This window comes from Bubalus kerabau, chromosome 11 (assembly GCF_029407905.1).
Source record: "Bubalus kerabau isolate K-KA32 ecotype Philippines breed swamp buffalo chromosome 11, PCC_UOA_SB_1v2, whole genome shotgun sequence".
NCBI lineage: Eukaryota > Metazoa > Chordata > Mammalia > Artiodactyla > Bovidae > Bubalus > Bubalus kerabau.
Window position 1 is genome coordinate 106,068,474 of NC_073634.1, and position 18,068 is coordinate 106,086,541.

At 53.9% G+C, this 18,068-nt stretch overlaps 1 protein-coding gene across 1 annotated transcript; it reads right to left on the reverse strand.

The window, feature by feature from the left end:
- Positions 1–3,885: 3,885 nt before the first annotated feature.
- GLT6D1 (glycosyltransferase 6 domain containing 1) lies at positions 3,886–13,143 on the reverse strand. The gene is made up of 4 exons (XM_055539224.1): positions 13,070–13,143; positions 6,077–6,124; positions 5,226–5,363; positions 3,886–4,552 (listed from the first exon to the last, which is right to left on the reverse strand). Exons 1-4 carry the CDS (start codon positions 13,141–13,143, stop codon positions 3,886–3,888), a joined length of 927 nt encoding a protein of 308 aa, XP_055395199.1.
- Between the last annotated feature and the right edge of the window lie 4,925 nt (positions 13,144–18,068).

An 18,068-nucleotide genomic window follows, 5' to 3' on the forward strand; every position in this document is an offset into this window, starting at 1 on the left:
GTGTGTGTGTGTGTGTGTGTGTGTGTGTGTGTGCACGCACGCTTGACTCGGTCACTCAGTGGCGTCTGACTCTTGGCCACCCCATGGGCTACTGTAACCCGCCAGGCGCCTCTGGGATTTTCCAGGCAAAAATACTGGATCACGTTGCCATTTCCTACTCCTACACAGGAAGGAATAAAAGTTTTGAAATATTTTAGATAGAAGAGTAATGCAAGTTGATCTTCCTCTTTACTCTTCCTCATTACTCTTCTTAGATAGAAGAGTAATGCAGGAGATCTTCCTGACCCAGGGATCCAACCCTCACCTCCTGCTTCTCCTACATTGGCAGGAAGACTCCATTCAACAAGAAGTGTGTGAGAAATGACCAAGATATCTTGAGGGAAAAAAATAAGGTTATATATCTAACTCTGCACATTATCTTAAAATTAATTCTGAATGAAAAGAAATCTTGAAAGCTCTATATTATCTATAACTAAGGGATGAGATACCTACCCTATGGATACAAATATCAATATAATTATGAAAACAAACTTTGGAACCCCAAAAGCACCATCAACAAAACTGAAACAGGAATGACAACTTGAAATGAGTATTTTCAGTACATTTGACAAAGGGTTTACATCACATCACAAACTCACTGAAAGCGGAAAAGGAACACCATGTTAGAAAAGTGAGCCAAAAATTGGTCATTTGTACACGCACAAATCAAATGACTGATGGGTGCTAAGTCGCCTCGGTCGTGTCCAACTCTTTGAAACCCCATGGATTCCAGCCTACCAGGCTCCTCTGTCCACAGGATTCTCCAAGTAAGAATACTGGAGTGGGTTGCCATTTCCTCCTGCAGGTCAAATGGCTCATTCAGTTCAGTTCAGTTCAGTTCAGTCGCTCAGTCGTGTCTGACTCTTTGCGACCCGATGAATTGCAGCACGCCAGGCCTCCCTGTCCATCACCAACTCCCGGAGTTCACCCAGACTCACGTGCATCGAGTCAGTGATGCCATCCAGCCATCTCATCCTCCGTCGTCCCCTTCTCCTCCTGCCCCCAATTCCTCCCAGCATCAGAGTCTTTTCCAATAAGTCAACTCTTCGCATGAGGTGGCCAAAGTACTGGAGTTTGAGCTTTAGCATCATTCCTTCCAAAGAAATCCCAGGGCTGATCTCCTTCAGAATGGACTGGTTGGATCTCCTTGCAGTCCAAGGGACTCTCAAGAGTCTTCTCCAACACCACAGTTCAAAAGCATCAATTCTTCGGTGCTCAGCATAATGGCTCATAACTATAGTTTAAAATGAGGTTTGACAGTGGTCCCTAGTGGTCCAGTGGCTAAGGCACCAGGCTTCCTGCAGAGGGCTCGGGTTCCATACCTGGTTGGGGAAATGAGACCCCAACATGCCTTGTGGTATAACCCCCCCAAAAATTTTTTTTTAATTTTTAGAATAAAGCAACTATAGCTTAAAAATTAAAAAAATAAAATAAAATAGGCTTTGATGTCCCAAGCAATCAAAGAAAAAGATTCTATGTTTGCTTATCAAATTAGCAAAATTTTTAAAAAATTTAACTCAGCACTCACAATGTGGGGAAGCATACTTTTGCTGGGGGGATGGAAATGGAAAATGTCATTCAGGGGTGACCTGTTTGCATGAGTCCTTTAAACAAGTTTGTTCTTGAACCTGGAAATTCTAGGCATTAAAAATCTTTCATTACCAAGGAATTCACAGTGCTTTCATATTGATCCCACAATATCTTTCAAGGTAGAAGTTTAGAACCCTTCTCAGTAAACCCCCTGGCCTTCTCCATAAATTGTTAGGGGGGGAAAAAAGTTAGTTTTTGTTTGTTTGTTGGTTTCAGCACAGTAGCTAAATCACACCCTCCCCTCTCTAGGTATGACCTAGGAGAGCTGATAGTGATCTTTGTGAGGTAGGGCTTGTGGCTAATGGAATATCATACTCTGTTTTGAAATAATATTATAGATTTTTTTTTAAAATCAAGAGCTGCTCTGTGATATAAGAAAGGATGAGTCACTGAAAACAGCATCATGATTTAGCCAAAGGTGACAACTGAGACAGAAAAAGTAGAAGGAGCTTGTCGTTGTTGTTGAGTTGCCAAGTCATGTCCAAGTCTTTTCGAACGATGGACGGTAGCTCCTCTGTCCATGGGATTCTCCAGGCAAGAATGCTGGGGTGGGTTACCATGCTCTCCTTCAGGGGATCTTCCCCACCCAGGGACTGAACTTCTCCTGCACTGGCAGGCGGGCTCTTTACCACTGCACCACGAGGGAAGCCCTATAGGATGAGCTAACCTTGACACGTGTTCTTTAGGGAAACCTTCCTGATGAGTGGCGTCCAGGGCGGGGTTGTAGACATACCAAGGGTACGGACAGGGCTTCTCGCTCCAGGGCTGGACATCAGCGAGTGTGCGCCTCATGCCGCCTACCTTTCCGTGGCCTCTGGCTTCCACTCCAGGAGGTGAGTGTCAGTCTTCTGAAGATTTTAGTGTTTCAGTTGTGACGACTTTCGGATCGTGCACTGTGTTACTTTGCCACAGATGGGGGCTTAAAGGACAGAAGAGCCCTTCTCCCAGCTCTGAGGGCTGGACGTCCAAGATGGAGGAGGCCTCTCTCCCGGGCGTGTCCTCGCTTCACCTTCCCTCTGTCCTAGGCACGTCAGTGCCCCAATCCCCTTCCAGTAGGGTCACTGGTCCTACTGGATGAGGACCCTTCCTAGTGACCTCATTTTGCCTCAGTCATCTCTGTAAAGGCCTTTTCTCCGTATTGGTTATGGTCTGAGGTCCTGGGGACTAGGACTCCATGTGAGAATTTGGGGGAGGACAATACTGGCCTTCACACTTACGCAGCCTGCGTCCTCTCCCAGGAAAGAGGGTTCATTAAGAAGAATGGCTGTGGGGACGCCCCTGGCCATCTGGAGGTCAAGACGCCACACTTTCCACGCAGAAGGTGCAGGTTTAATCCCTGGTTGGGAGCCTAAAATCCCATGTGCCTCGCAGTGCAGCCAAGAGAAGGAGGAGGAAGACGGCTGCCTCCTTAGGATATGGGATTCTCCGGCCCTCACGCTCACTGCCAAGAACAAACCTCTGCTAGCCACGTCAGTCCCCATTCCCACCACCCATGGGGGCTGGTTTCCCATCCTGAGCCTCATGGCGCTCCGAGCTGCCCATGTCGAGCCCTTTCGAATGTGCAAAGGGAGCGCCACAGAATCGCATCTCCCCGCTGCCCTGCAGCTGCTCGAGGACTCGGGCCAGTGGTACCGTCCCTGCACCTGGCAGACATCTGCCTCCACCCCTGTGCTCAGCCCCTGTCTTCTCAAAAATAAGTAAAATGCCGAAAGATTTTAGAAATGAACTTGACACTTCTCTGTGTAAACAATAAGAGAAAGACATGTATTTGGTAGGAAGTCTCTAGTTCATGCATGTCTAGTCACAAGCTAGATAGGGTGAGACGGTTCCAGGTGCTTAAACACAGCAATATGCCTCCTCAGCCTGAAAAGCAACGCCCCTGATGGACTTGCGAGCCATGAAGTTTCATTTTCTCCTCCACACATCATCCTTTGCCCTTCTGTGTCCATGTATATATATATATTTTTTTTTTTCTGAACTAGAGCTTTTCTCCATTAAAAAAAAATCATTTTATGCCTCCAATTATGTCCAGGTTATCTACAATGTATAGATATTAACATCACCATGTGTTAAACATTCAATAAGCAACCTTTTATTCTTTATCCTGCAGTGGCCAAATTGGATGGCCCAAAATTGCAGGGAGAAAAATGTCTTGTGGGTGAGTATAAACATCTGTGTCTTTCAAACCTGGGACATATGAAGACATCCCACCTATCAGGGGGAACCATTGCTGGCGGGGCCTGTGGTCCCGGGGAGTCAGTGTCTCCTTTTGGACTGCTGGGCCACCTTGATGTACTGTACCTGGGGCGGCGGGTAGAAGTCGGTGTCCCAGTTGTACTCTGGGGATAAGAGCTTGGCGGGCTTCCGGAGGAAAAAGTATTTGTTGAGGTGTTTTTCGTAGGAGCTGTTCAACCTGAGTCCGAGGTCGTGGATGACGCCATTCAGGTACTCTTCCGCGAGGTTCAGGACCTCCAGGGGTGTGCCGCCCACGAATGCACCATCGTAGTAGAAATCACCCTGGCCAGACGGGATGTAAGCTGCCGACTTGGGCCTCCTCTCGTAGGGGAAACTCGCACGGTCCTGGAAGTACCACCAGCCATGGAGCTGAGCCACCAACTCGCCCAGGACCTCCACGCCCACATTGTTCTGGAAGATCTGGGTGACGGTCATGCTGAAAAGGAAGTCGACCTCGCCCTGGATGTCCCAGATAATGTGCTTGGCCAAGCTCTTCATGCGCACGAGGTCGTTGTCCCACCATCTGCTCTCAGTGACGATGAACACTTTGAACTGTCGGAGGGGCTCCCACTTGATCTGGGGCAGCTTGATGAAGGTGTCCATCATAATGTAGAAGATCACTCTGTAGCCGGTCAGGAAGTACTTATTTGCCGAGTTCAAGAACAGCTCCAGGTACGGATCTGCAAGCCTGCGAAACACAGTGCAGAGGAGGACGCTCGCCTCCCTAAACGTTTTCGGAAGGGCATCACCAAACACTATCCACATGGGGGGGCATCAGGTCGACGCTGCAGAATTCCCATGGAGGAAGGCAGGAGGTCGGGCCTGTATTTCAGCTGCAATGGTTACAGAAGGGGGAGGTAGTGGGCTGGGGAGTCTGAGAAAAGCCTCTGAAGTTTTGGAACGACTGTTGGAAAAAAAGAGTGTGAGAGCTAACTGGATATTAGTGGAAAGACAGCTAAGTGATATTAATGATCCAGCTAAGGGAGGAGAAAGACTTCACAGAGGGCTCCCACAGTAAAGAATCTGCCTGCAATGCAGGAGACTCAGGTTCAATCCCTAGTCAGGAAGATTCCCCGGAGAAGGAAATGGCAACCCACTGCAGTATTCTTGCCTGGGAAATCCTATGGACAGAGCAGCCGGGCAGGCTACAGTCCATGGGGTTGCAAAGACTCAGGCGGGACTTGGCGACTGAACAAGAATAACAACAAGGAAGGAGAGAAAAACAATGTCCTGCTTTGCACAGGCCATCCACAAACAGTGGTTACAGAGGCCAATGAGTGGCCCTTTGGAGGTGGGAGGTCCATGGACAGTGGTGTGCATTTTTTCAAAATAAAGTGTGGCACAGGCTTGGCGACCCCTACCTGCCAGTAGCAAAGACGGCCAAGCCTGTTGTGAAATTCTGCCTTCTGTAGTGTTTTTCCAGCGCCTTTCTGCTGAAAGTGCCTTCCCAGACAACAGGAGCAAGCCAGCTTGTGGTCGTGATCACATCGGGGCGTCTTCTGTTGAACAAAAGAGAAACCGGTGGAACGGGTACCTTTACAAGGACAGCAGCAGAGGCTGCACCAGTGATAACAGGTAAGACTTGTAGAGTCCCTTTCTGCGTGCCGGACACCGTGGCTCCTGCGGTCTGGGCCGTGAGCATGCCGTGGAAATTTTTTTTCAATTTTTAAAGAGGCATAATGTAAACAAAAATTTAAATATCTGCCTTGTTTGACTTAATGACTCTTTTGGGAATCTACCCCACAGATGAACTCACCAGACAATGTCAGAATGTGTATTAATATGTACAAAGTTAGTCACTGGAGCGTTCCTGGCAAGAGCTGCAAGGTAAACAATCTAAAACCAGGAGGGAATTGGCTAATGGATGATGACACGTAATCAGGAAGCAAGGTACCCCAGAATCACAACAGGGGACAGGACTCTTCTCTGAGAGCTGAGGCCAAAATCAGGAGAAGCCGCTCATCGAATTTTCAATAAATCAGGAAGCTTCCAACAAGTGGAGCGGGTCAGCATGAACTCCAGCGACTGGGACCTCCCAGGATGGCTGTAATTTGGTGACTGGGGAAAAAGAAAAGACCTCATTACCGCAGATTGAATTCCTGTGTGTCTGGGTCTGGGTCTGTGTGCGTGTGTGCAAGTGTGTGCCTCTGTTGTGCATGTGTGCATGGGTGTGTGTGTGGATGTGTTCACAGGCAGACATTTTCATCTTTACCTGGGGTTGAACCAGTCTGAGAGCTGAAGTTCTTCTTCTTGATTTTTCCTGGATGTGAAGGGAACACCAAGTTATTATGAGTCAAGCATTCATTCAACAAGTATCTGCAGAGCCCTTGAAGTGCTGTTAGGCGCTGGTCCAACAGCAGTGGACCCGCAGCCCTGGACTCCACCCCCCGGGCACCTGGGGCAGAGAGATGGCTCTAAAGAAGCCCCAGGGGTTGGTGCCAAGGGGAGCCACAGAGCTTGGAGTGTACTGCTGAACGCAGCACGTCCAGCCCTGATTTGGGACCAGGGACAGCCAGCTGGGGAGGAGACATCTTCCTGGGTTTGGAAGGGAGAGATGTGCAGGGGAAGGAGATGACGGCCAGGGAGGAAGGCAGGGAGGAGCGTGTGGTTGGGAAAACTAGCAGCAGGTTAGAGCTGTGTCCAGACAGAAGGCAGCCCTCCCCCGCTGTCTACTGGAGGCGCCCCCCACCACTGTCTCCAGGTCTCTGCCCAGTGAAGCAAGTGGTGCGGGACCACCATCCGGTGTCCTGCCTCTTCCTGGATCAACACCAGAGTCCTTGCACTTATACCCATGGTACACACAGCTAATGCACTAACAGAGGGCAGAAAAGAAGAAGTCACTCCGTCATGTCCAACTCTTGCAACCCCGTGGACCATAGCAGGCAGGCTCCCCTGTCCATCACCAACAACCGGAGCTTGCTCAAATTCATGTCCTTCGAATCGGTGATGCCATCCAATCATCTCATCCTCTGTACTCCCCTTCTCCCCCTGTCTTTAGTCTTTCCCAGCATCAGGGTCTTTTCCAATGAGTCAGTTCTTCGCATCAGGTGGCCAAAGTATTGGAGCTTCAGCTTCAGCATCAATCCTTCCAGTGAATATTCAGGGTTGATTTCCTTTAGGATGGACTGGTTGGATCTCCTTGCAGTCCAAGGGACTCTCAAGAGTCTTCTCCAGCACCACAGTTCAAAGATATCAATTCTTCAACGCTAAGCCTTCTTTGAGGAGTTCCCTGGTGGCTCAGACGGTAAAGCATCTGCCTACAATGTGGGAAACCCGGGTTCAATCCCTGGGTTGGGAAGATCTCCTGGAGAAGGAAATGGCAACCCACTCCAGTACTCTTGCCTGGAAAACTCCATGGACGGAGGAGCCTGGTCCATGGGGTTGCAAAGAGTCGGACACGACTGAGTGACTTCACTTAAAATCCACACTGTAATCTTTATAGGGAATCGCTATGGCAGCCCACACATTCCGCCTCCTGCGGGGCAATGTCTCCATCGATTACTCGGGATTCTTATGAACGGGGTGTTGTCTCTTCTCTGTCATCTATGTACTTGTTGATTCAGTCCTTTATTTATATCAATGTGCACTCAGGAAGATCTGCTTTATGCTTTGGGATATAACCCAATACAACTTTCTTTTCTTGCTCAGGTTCTTCCCACTTTATCCGCTGGAAGCTCTTTCACAGGCTGTTTTGTCCCTTTGCTCCAGGCTCATCCTGTATACGTTCTGTCCCCCGTCCTAGAAACAGCCACATATCTCCAAGGAAGCCTGGCTTGGGGTTTTGCTTTGTTTTGTAGAATAATATTAGAAACCAAGGTCTGGGGCTGGGAGTGCTCGCTGCTCCTGTGGGCTCCTCATTTCCAGGTCCTCTCAGCTGGGCAAGCACGGAAGGCGTGTGTGTAGTTGTGCCAACTGGCACACAGGCATGTATCTGGAAATACTTCCCCAGGTAACTCTCCCCTGCTCCACGAAGCTACACATCAGTGCAGACTGGTGTCTCCAGCTTTAATGCATCACCGCAGGGATCACCTAACTGTCCCCTGATTACCCACGCACGGTCACTCACCGTCCACTCATTCAACTGTTCCGTCCCCAGATGCATGCACACTGGCATCAGAGCTGCCATCCTGCCCTCCTGTGGGGAAGTGATGTTATCCACTGGAGACAGTCCCCTGCGTGGCTGTCTTCCCCTTATGTTTACAGACTCCAAAGAGCTGAGCCAACTCATTGGAAAAGATCCTGATGCTGGAAAAGATTGATGGCAGGAAGATAAGGGGGCAACTGAGGATAAGATGCTTGGATGGCACCACCAACTCAATGGACATGAATTCAAGCAGATTCCAGGAGTTGGTGAAGGACAGGGAAGCCTGGCGTGCTGCAGTCCATGGGGTCACAAGGAGTCAGACACGACTGAGCAGCTAAGAAACAACAAACTACAGACTCCACTGGTTTCCAAGGTGACTTCTCTCAGCACCTTCCTCAGCCCTCAGGGAGCTTACTTCTGGCATGTTTGATACAGTTCGATGACTTTGGTCACATACAGCAATCTTTCCTGGGATTCCCTCGACTTCCTAAATGAGAGTTCAATTTGTCTAGGTTAAAATTCACTCTTCATTAGAAAATTCTAAGGGTTTTGAAAAAGGTGTAGTGCCACAGGTCCACCATAAGCAGTTCCACTGCCCCCAGATCTTCGGCGCTTGTCCAGCCACTCCTCCCCAAACCCCCAAACCCCTGATCCCTTTACTGTCTCTGCAGTTTTGCCTTTTCCAGAATTTCATGTGGTTGGAATCATACAGTAGGTAGTCTTTTCAGATTGGCTTCTGGCTTCTTTCCCTTACCAATGTGTACTGATACTTCCTCTGTATCTTTTCCTGGCTTGATAGCTTGTTTCTTTTCATCGTTGAATCCTATTCATTTATCTGGATGCACCACAGTTTATTTACCCATTCATCTACTGCAGGACATCTGGATTGCTTCCAGATTTTAGACATTGTGAATAAAGCTGCTATAAAACCTTATGTGGGCTGTTTGTGAACATACGCTTTCAAACTACGTGGATTAATGATACTTAAGAACACCAAAGCTGGATCACCGGAAAGACCATATTTAGCTTTGTAAGAAACCATCACGCTGTCTTCAAAGTGGCTATACCATAGGGCTGTGCTCATAGACGTGTCGTGGTGCCTGGTCGTTGTCTTAATTTGCAATTGAAAGTGAAAGTTGTTCAGTTGTGTCCGACTCTGCGTTGACCCCATAGACTAAACAGTCCATGGAATTCTCCAGGCCAGAATACTGGAGTGGATAGCCATTCCCTTCTCCAGGGGATCTTCCCAACCCAGGGATCGAACTCAGATCTCCCACATTGCAGGCAGATTCTTAACCAGCTGAGCCACCAGGGAAGCCCAAGAATACTGAAGTGGGTAGCCTATCCCTTCTCCAGGCAGGGGATCTGCCTGACCCAGGAATCGAACCAGGGTCTCATGCATTGCAGGCAGATTCTTCACCAGCTGAGCTACCAGGGAAGCCCAATTATCTAATGACAAATGATGTCCAGCATCTTTTTAGATGCCTACTTGCCATCTTTATGTCTTCTTGGGTGAGATTTTGCCCATTTTATAAAGTTTTTCTTTTCCTTGTTGAGTTTTAAGAGTTCTTTGCATATTTTGGATACAAGCCTTTTTATCAGATCTGCGTTTTGCAAAGGTTTTGTTTTTAAAGACATTGTCTTTCATGATAAGACTGCTTTTCAAATGGCATCTGGGAAGTTTGCACTGCTCATGAAGGAGCGCACGAGACATGGGCACAAATGAAGGAAGAACTTGCATTTTTCTCCACGAGAAACTGAGCTGGCACAGATGCGTCCCTGGCTCACACAGGCTCTCACAGGCTCACACAGGCTCTCACAGGCTCACACAGGCTCTCACAGGCTCACACAGGCTCTCACAGGCTCACACAGGCCCACACAGGCCCACACAGGCTCTCACAGGCCCACACAGGCCCACACAGGCTCTCACAGGCTCTCACAGGCTCACACAGGCTCTCACAGGCTCTCACAGGCTCCCACAGGCTCACACAGGCTCTCACAGGCTCTCACAGGCTCACACAGGCTCTCACAGGCTCACACAGGCTCACACAGGCCCACACAGGCCCACACAGGCTCTCACAGGCTCCCACAGGCTCCCACAGGCTCTCACAGGCTCACACAGGCTCCCACAGGCCCACACAGGCCCACACAGGCTCTCACAGGCCCACACAGGCCCACACAGGCTCTCACAGGCTCTCACAGGCTCTCACAGGCTCACACAGGCTCTCACAGGCTCACACAGGCTCACACAGGCTCTCACAGGCTCACACAGGCTCCCACAGGCCCACACAGGCCCACACAGGCTCTCACAGGCTCTCACAGGCTCACACAGGCTCACACAGGCTCTCACAGGCTCACACAGGCTCTCACAGGCTCACACAGGCTCCCACAGGCCCACACAGGCCCACACAGGCTCTCACAGGCTCTCACAGGCTCACACAGGCTCACACAGGCTCTCACAGGCTCTCACAGGCTCTCACAGGCTCACACAGGCTCCCACAGGCCCACACAGGCCCACACAGGCCCACACAGGCTCTCACAGGCTCTCACAGGCTCACACAGGCTCACACAGGCTCTCACAGGCTCACACAGGCTCACACAGGCCCACACAGGCCCACACAGGCCCACACAGGCTCTCACAGGCCCACACAGGCTCACACAGGCTCTCACAGGCTCTCACAGGCTCACATAGGCTCTCACAGGCTCCCACAGGCCCACACAGGCCCACACAGGCCCACACAGGCTCCCACAGGCTCCCACAGGCCCACACAGGCTCTCACAGGCTCTCACAGGCTCACACAGGCCCACACAGGCTCTCACAGGCTCTCACAGGCTCTCACAGGCTCACACAGGCTCCCACAGGCTCACACAGGCCCACACAGGCTCTCACAGGCTCTCACAGGCTCACACAGGCCCACACAGGCTCTCACAGGCTCTCACAGGCCCACACAGGCTCTCACAGGCTCTCACAGGCTCACACAGGCCCACACAGGCTCTCACAGGCTCTCACAGGCTCTCACAGGCCCACACAGGCCCACACAGGCTCTCACAGGCTCTCACAGGCTCACATAGGCTCTCACAGGCTCACACAGGCTCCCACAGGCCCACACAGGCTCTCACAGGCTCTCACAGGCTCACACAGGCTCCCACAGGCCCACACAGGCTCCCACAGGCCCACACAGGCTCTCACAGGCTCTCACAGGCTCACACAGGCTCTCACAGGCTCACACAGGCTCACACAGGCTCTCACAGGCTCACACAGGCTCCCACAGGCCCACACAGGCCCACACAGGCTCTCACAGGCTCTCACAGGCTCACACAGGCTCACACAGGCTCTCACAGGCTCACACAGGCTCTCACAGGCTCACACAGGCTCCCACAGGCCCACACAGGCCCACACAGGCCCACACAGGCTCTCACAGGCTCTCACAGGCTCACACAGGCTCACACAGGCTCTCACAGGCTCACACAGGCTCACACAGGCCCACACAGGCCCACACAGGCCTACACAGGCTCTCACAGGCCCACACAGGCTCACACAGGCTCTCACAGGCTCTCACAGGCTCACATAGGCTCTCACAGGCTCCCACAGGCCCACACAGGCCCACACAGGCCCACACAGGCTCCCACAGGCTCCCACAGGCCCACACAGGCTCTCACAGGCTCTCACAGGCTCACACAGGCCCACACAGGCTCTCACAGGCTCTCACAGGCTCTCACAGGCTCACACAGGCTCCCACAGGCTCACACAGGCCCACACAGGCTCTCACAGGCTCTCACAGGCTCACACAGACCCACACAGGCTCTCACAGGCTCTCACAGGCCCACACAGGCTCTCACAGGCTCTCACAGGCTCACACAGGCCCACACAGGCTCTCACAGGCTCTCACAGGCTCTCACAGGCCCACACAGGCCCACACAGGCTCTCACAGGCTCTCACAGGCTCACATAGGCTCTCACAGGCTCACACAGGCTCCCACAGGCCCACACAGGCTCTCACAGGCTCTCACAGGCTCACACAGGCTCCCACAGGCCCACACAGGCTCCCACAGGCCCACACAGGCTCTCACAGGCTCTCACAGGCTCACACAGGCTCTCACAGGCTCACACAGGCTCACACAGGCCCACACAGGCCCCCACAGGCTCTCACAGGCTCTCACAGGCTCCCACAGGCTCCCACAGGCCCACACAGGCTCTCACAGGCTCTCACAGGCCCACACAGGCTCTCACAGGCTCTCACAGGCTCACACAGGCTCCCACAGGCCTACACAGGCCCACACAGGCTCTCACAGGCTCTCACAGGCTCACACAGGCTCCCACAGGCTCCCACAGGCCCACACAGGCTCTCACAGGCTCTCACAGGCCCACACAGGCTCTCACAGGCTCTCACAGGCTCCCACAGGCTCCCACAGGCCTACACAGGCCCACACAGGCTCTCACAGGCTCTCACAGGCTCACACAGGCTCACAGGGCAGGTCACGCTGTCCTGCTTATGTCAGAACAAGATGGAACTTTGGGACCACTTGTAATTTGTCTGAAATAGCAACTCGGTGCTATGACTTCATTTTAGTTTTTCTTGGTGACCTTATTTATGTAAAATAGGCTATCCCAGGGACTTCCCTGGTGGTCCAGTGGCTAGGACTCTGCGGTTCCAGTTCAGGGGGCCTGGGTTTGATCCCAGGTCAGGGAACTAGATCCTACTTGCCACAACTAAGGGTTTGCCTGTCGAAACTAAAGATCCTGCATGCCACAGTGACGATCCAAGACCCTGAGTGCGGCAACTGAGACCCAGCGTAACCAAACAAATAAATAGTCTCTAAAGTTATCCCCGACACTCTGCTCTGTTTGCTCTGCCTTCTCCCCCTGCGACCTTCTCCCCCTATGACCGTGGCTCCTTGAGCACCTAGGACAGAGCCTGGGGCCCAGCCAGGGCTTGATCACTATGTGCTGGATGTTTAAAAATGAAAGAATGAAAGTATACTTGGCTTGGTCCCACAGAGAGGGGAGGTAACATCTGATTCATTTCGAAAGTGTTATTAACAGCTTTGGACAAAACTCGGGAGGTTTCGAGCAGCTCTGCCAAGCACTGCAGGCGTCGATTCCCCGAGGTCTTCTATTTACCTGGAATAATGATCAAACAACAGGAGCAATGAAAGACCCAGAATCAACAGCAGCATTTTCCTTTTACAGTTCATTGTCTCCTAGAGGAGAATGAGAGAGAAGTCAGTTTTAAACAGTTGAAAACTTCTGCCGCCTCCCGATGACGGACTGGTGGACTCATTCAGACACACTGGGGCGCCAACCCAGGTGTCTGGTCCCAGGATGCTCAGCCCTGGGGAGAGGGCGGGGAGACAGGGACACCTCTGCTCCACTAAGGTCTCCTGGGAGTGCTGGCCACTCCTCTGGGGACGGAGTGCTGTCTTGGATACCCCTGGGCCTTAGCAATGTCCACCTTGGCTTCGTAGAAGACATGTGACAGACCCTGCCCTCGAGAGCAGGGACAGCAAAACCAGGCCGTGACGAGGATGCTGTCTGCCCCCAAAGTCGACCTTTTCCTCTTTCTCCCCCAGCGATAGTAAGATGCACCATTTGCCCCAAGACTACAGCAGGCTAAGCACAAATGAGCTTTCTCCAGGCAGATGCTGGAACGGGGATTACGACCTGAACAAAAGCTGTCAGGTGCTAACAGGGAGACTTTGGCTCTAGCCAACGCTGGGGCTTATGTCACGTGTTCTCCGCGGGGTCGCTGTGCGCATGTCTGCAGGGCTGTGGGCTGTGCCCTGAGCAGAATGGAGACGCTGAGGTTCCGCTGCCAGCACCCGGTTGACCAGCACGCGGCCTTAGCTTGCACGGACCAGGAGTAGCCGAGTGTGGCTGTCAAGCACGTGAAGTGGGGCCGGTCTGAGTTGGGATGTGCAGCAAGTGCTCAACACAGACTAGGCCTTAAAGACGAAGGAAAGAACTTTATCTCATCAGTAAATTGATAGCGATTACGTGGATTTGCTGAGCTAATCGCAAACGTCTGACGAAACGTACTCTACCTATCTCTTTTGATCTCCTACTTTGAAAGCCAGCAAAGGCTGGTCACGTTGTACTCCAGCTGGACACCGGCCAGGCTTCCACTGCCCTACGAGGGGGCACTGCCTCCCCCACCCCCGCCCCCGTGAACCCAGGCAATGCCACCGGGCAGGGTACCATGGCGAGGGAGTCTCCAGCAGAGCGTCTCAGTGACAACACTCCCGAGGCAGGCGCCAAGGCAGCTCACCTGCTTGGATGCTTTTCAAGTGTCTCTTTGGGTCTCTCTTTGTAGAGTCCCAGGCCAGACACCGAGGTGGGCTCGTGTGGCGTTGAGCCTTCTGTGGGTGGTGATGTCAGCACCCCCTTTGATGATGTAAGCCCCAGAAAGTCTGGGTCACAATGACGCTGCCCGGGGCTCCTCATGGTTGCTGGACGACAGGACTTTGTCCTGTTTGAAAAACTAAAGGGTATTTTTTTTAATATTTATTTATTTAGTTGCATCGGGTCTTACTTGTGGCATGCTAGATCTTCGTTGCTCGTGCGGAATCTTTCTCTGCGGTGCACGGAGTCCTTAGCTGTGTCTGTCATACGGGCTCAGTAGCTGCAGCGCACAAGCTTAGCTGCTCCAGGGCAGGTGGGATCTTAGTTCCCCAGCCAGGGATCAAACCCACGTCCCCTGCCTGGCAAGGCAGGTTCTGGCCATGGGACCATCAGGGGAGTTTCTTATTTTACATTCTCTTTTGCATCTCACTTCCTCTGTCATCCCTCCCTGCTTCCTAGAGACTGACCTTACAGAGGAGTTTTAAGTAGTTTGTGCACGGTTGTGACAGAGAAGGGTGGCCCTCTCCTCTGTCATCTCCAGGCCATGGACTCCCTGAGGAGAGCAAACCCCTCCTTCTGCTTTTCAGCACATTTTTAAAGTACATCTTTCTGATTATAGAAATAACACCTTCAAGTTATAAGATCTGTCAGATGCGTTAAAGCATCTGGGGTATGGGATGGGGCCGTGTGTGCACACACACATGAGTGTGCATGGGTGTGCTTTGACACATGCATGTTTGCATGTATGTACTTGTGTGTCCATGTCTGTCATTGTTCCTGGAGCCGAACATCCATGGCTGCGTCTCGATGGGAAGGTGACCCCAGCAGGCACGGGGGCGAGGGTGGTGGGGACAGGCCGTGGACACTCCTCTCCTGGGCTCAAGAATCCAGCCCGTCAGCAGCCCTGAAGGGCCCTTCAAGCAGGCGTCACCCTAGACAGAGTCACAGGGCCCCAGCGCCAAAGCACCGACCCCTCAACTTGTCCCGTGGGGTCACAGACGCCCTGACCCCGGGAGGCATGTCAGAGCTGTGTTGTGGTCACAGCCGTCCTCCATGACAGAGCCTGTGACCTTCCAACCAGATCCCGGGGGCTGTCGGTGTGCAGAGAGCACTTCTGTGAAAAAGTGCCTCCCGGCCCAGCCTCCAGGAATCTGGCTCGTGGACCAGAGGCACCTCCTGAGACTGGGTGCTTCACTCTAACCCTAGAGCCTGGACACAGTAGGTGCCCAATAAAAAAAAATATTCTATCAACACATAAAGCGTGTCTGTTCTCTAAAATAGGACTTAGCGTCTGATGCCCCAGTTGGTCCAGCTCAGCCTGCACCCTGACCACCAGCCCGCCTTGTGCCTGGATGCACCAGGGGAGTGAGGAGCTGTCCATCGAAGCTTAGGACCCTGACCTGCACGCGTGGCTGCCAGGACCCCTCAGTGCTCTGAAATCAGAGCACCCAGGCAGGCTGGGCTGGAAGGGGCGCCGTCCTCTGCCGCTCGCATCCGAAGGCTCCGATAGGCCCTGGTGCCACCCGCCTCTGTGGCCGGCGGGGCTTCAGGCCAAGACACCAGCCTGTCCCCACTTCCCTTTGCGACTTCAGACCCAGCCAGGCCCCCATCTGGGCAGCAGCCAGAGCCAGTCGTTGCCTGCGGAGGACGGGGGTGGCCATGGCGGCTTTTGGCCGAGTTCCCAGTAAGTGGAGGCCTGTGCAGAGGATGCAGAAGAGCTGGGGCCGGAAACCACAGCACAGGGAGGGGGATAAAGGCAGCGGGCAGCAGGCAGGCCGGGCGCCCACCCACTGGAGGGCATGGCGCTGCTCCTGCTGAGCCTGGGGTTGGGCCTGGTCTGCGCCCAGGATTTCAACCCCCGGCGCATTGTGCAGAGGAACTATGATATTTCCAAGGTGGGGCTGCGGTCCGGGCTCTCCCCGGGGGTCTGGATGCTAGGTGGGAGCCGCATGCCCAGGACCTGGCCCCGGGAGGGAGCAGGCACCAAGAAGTGAGGACGCCTGCACCCACCGCGACCTCTGCCCTCCAGGTCTCTGGGACCTGGTACTCCATCTCCATGGCTGCAGACAACAAGAAGCGGATAGAGGAAGATGGAGACCTGAGGATCTTCATAGAGGGCATTCAGGTCGTGGAGGATGGTGGTCTCAAGCTCAGTTTCCACTTCATGTGAGTGCTGTGCCCATCCTCTGGAACTGGGGAGCACGGAGGCCCCTGCCCACCCTGCCCCCTGCAGTCTCACCCCCCGCCCCTACCCATGTGGATTGGTGTCTGACCAAGCTGGGGGTGAGGGGGCGCTGTATGTGGGGCAGGGGGCACTGGGTAGGGGGCAGCAGAGTGCTGAGGCTGGGGCAGGGGTTCAGGGTGAAGGTGTGGGGAGGGGTGGGGGGCGCTGGTCACGCGTGGTTGGGTGGGGTTGCGCTGTGAGCATCACCCCGGGCTCCAGGTTGCATGCAGAGTGCACGGACGTGGCCGTGGTCTGTGGCAAAACAGGCAAGAGCGGGGAATACACCATCAACTGTAAGTGGACCCTTGTCTGACAGCCCCACTCCCGGTGAGCCCCGATTTAGGGGTTTATGGGACCCCCTGACAGCCGACCCCAAAGTGAGAGGGGTTGGCCTGGCCTGTAAAGGGCGGCGGGAGGGCAAGTGGGGGCGTGTGCATGGGGAGCTCTGGAGCATCAGGGGACCCCGCCGGCCCCTGCACCCTCGAGAGTCTGTGGCGTGGGCCCCAGGGGCTGCAGGCTCTGAGCAGAGCTTCTGTGCAGACCTGGGGGAGAACAGCCTGCGGATCCTGGAGGCCGACTACCAGCGTTACGTCATCTTGCACATGCGGAACTTCAGGAATGGGACAGCCACGCAAGTGCTGGCACTCTACGGTACCGCGTCCCAGGGCCCCTCCTTGCTTCCCGCGGCCCCATCCCCGGGGAGGTGCGGGTCTGGCCATGCCCTGAGGTGCCCGCAGCCCGTGGCATCGTGTGGCGGGTACCCACCTCGTCCAGGTGCCCCACACCTGCCACTCCTTCCCCTCGCCTCCCCTCCCCACTTGGCCCCAAACTGTTCTGTCCACAGGACGGTTCCCAGAGCTGAAATCCAGCTTCCTGGACAGATTCCACAAAGCCTGCAAATCACACGGACTTGGCCCAGAAAAGATCGTCCCCTTCAGCAACCAGGGTAGGCATCACTCCCTTCCATGCCAGCAGCCTGGGCCAGCGAGGCACTCAAGGGGATGGGGGGGTGGGGACGGAGCCCAGGGCCTGGGGTGGGGCGGGGACCTCAGGCAGTCCCTGTCTGAGAACCTGACTGTCTTCCCAGATCCTTGTTACACGAGGTAGAGGCGCCCATCCAGGCCTTCTGGTGCGTGAGCTCAGCTGGGGGCTGGCCGGGTGGCAGAAGAAGCTGGAGGGACGGTGGGGGCCCCCTCTCCAAGCCCATCCCTCACCCTGCATGCGGGGTTCATCCTGCCCCCAAAACGGGGAGCCTCCTGGGGTGGTGGGGGCTCGGCAAACATGCCTGCCTCCAGGTCTGGGGTGGCTGTGATGCTGGACCGCAAACCAGGCCCCAAAGAGCAGCAGCTCATCTTCTTGCAGTTCTGAGCCCAGAGTCTGAAATCCAGGCGTGAGCAAGGCTGAGCTCCCTCTGGAGGCTCCAAGGAAGGGCCCCACCTGCATCTCCCAGCTCCCCGGGCCCGTGGCCACATCACGCAGTCTCAGCTCCTGGTCGCACTGCTCCTCCTCTGGGTCCGTGTCTCTCTCCTTCGGTCTTTTTTGAGGACACGTTGTTGG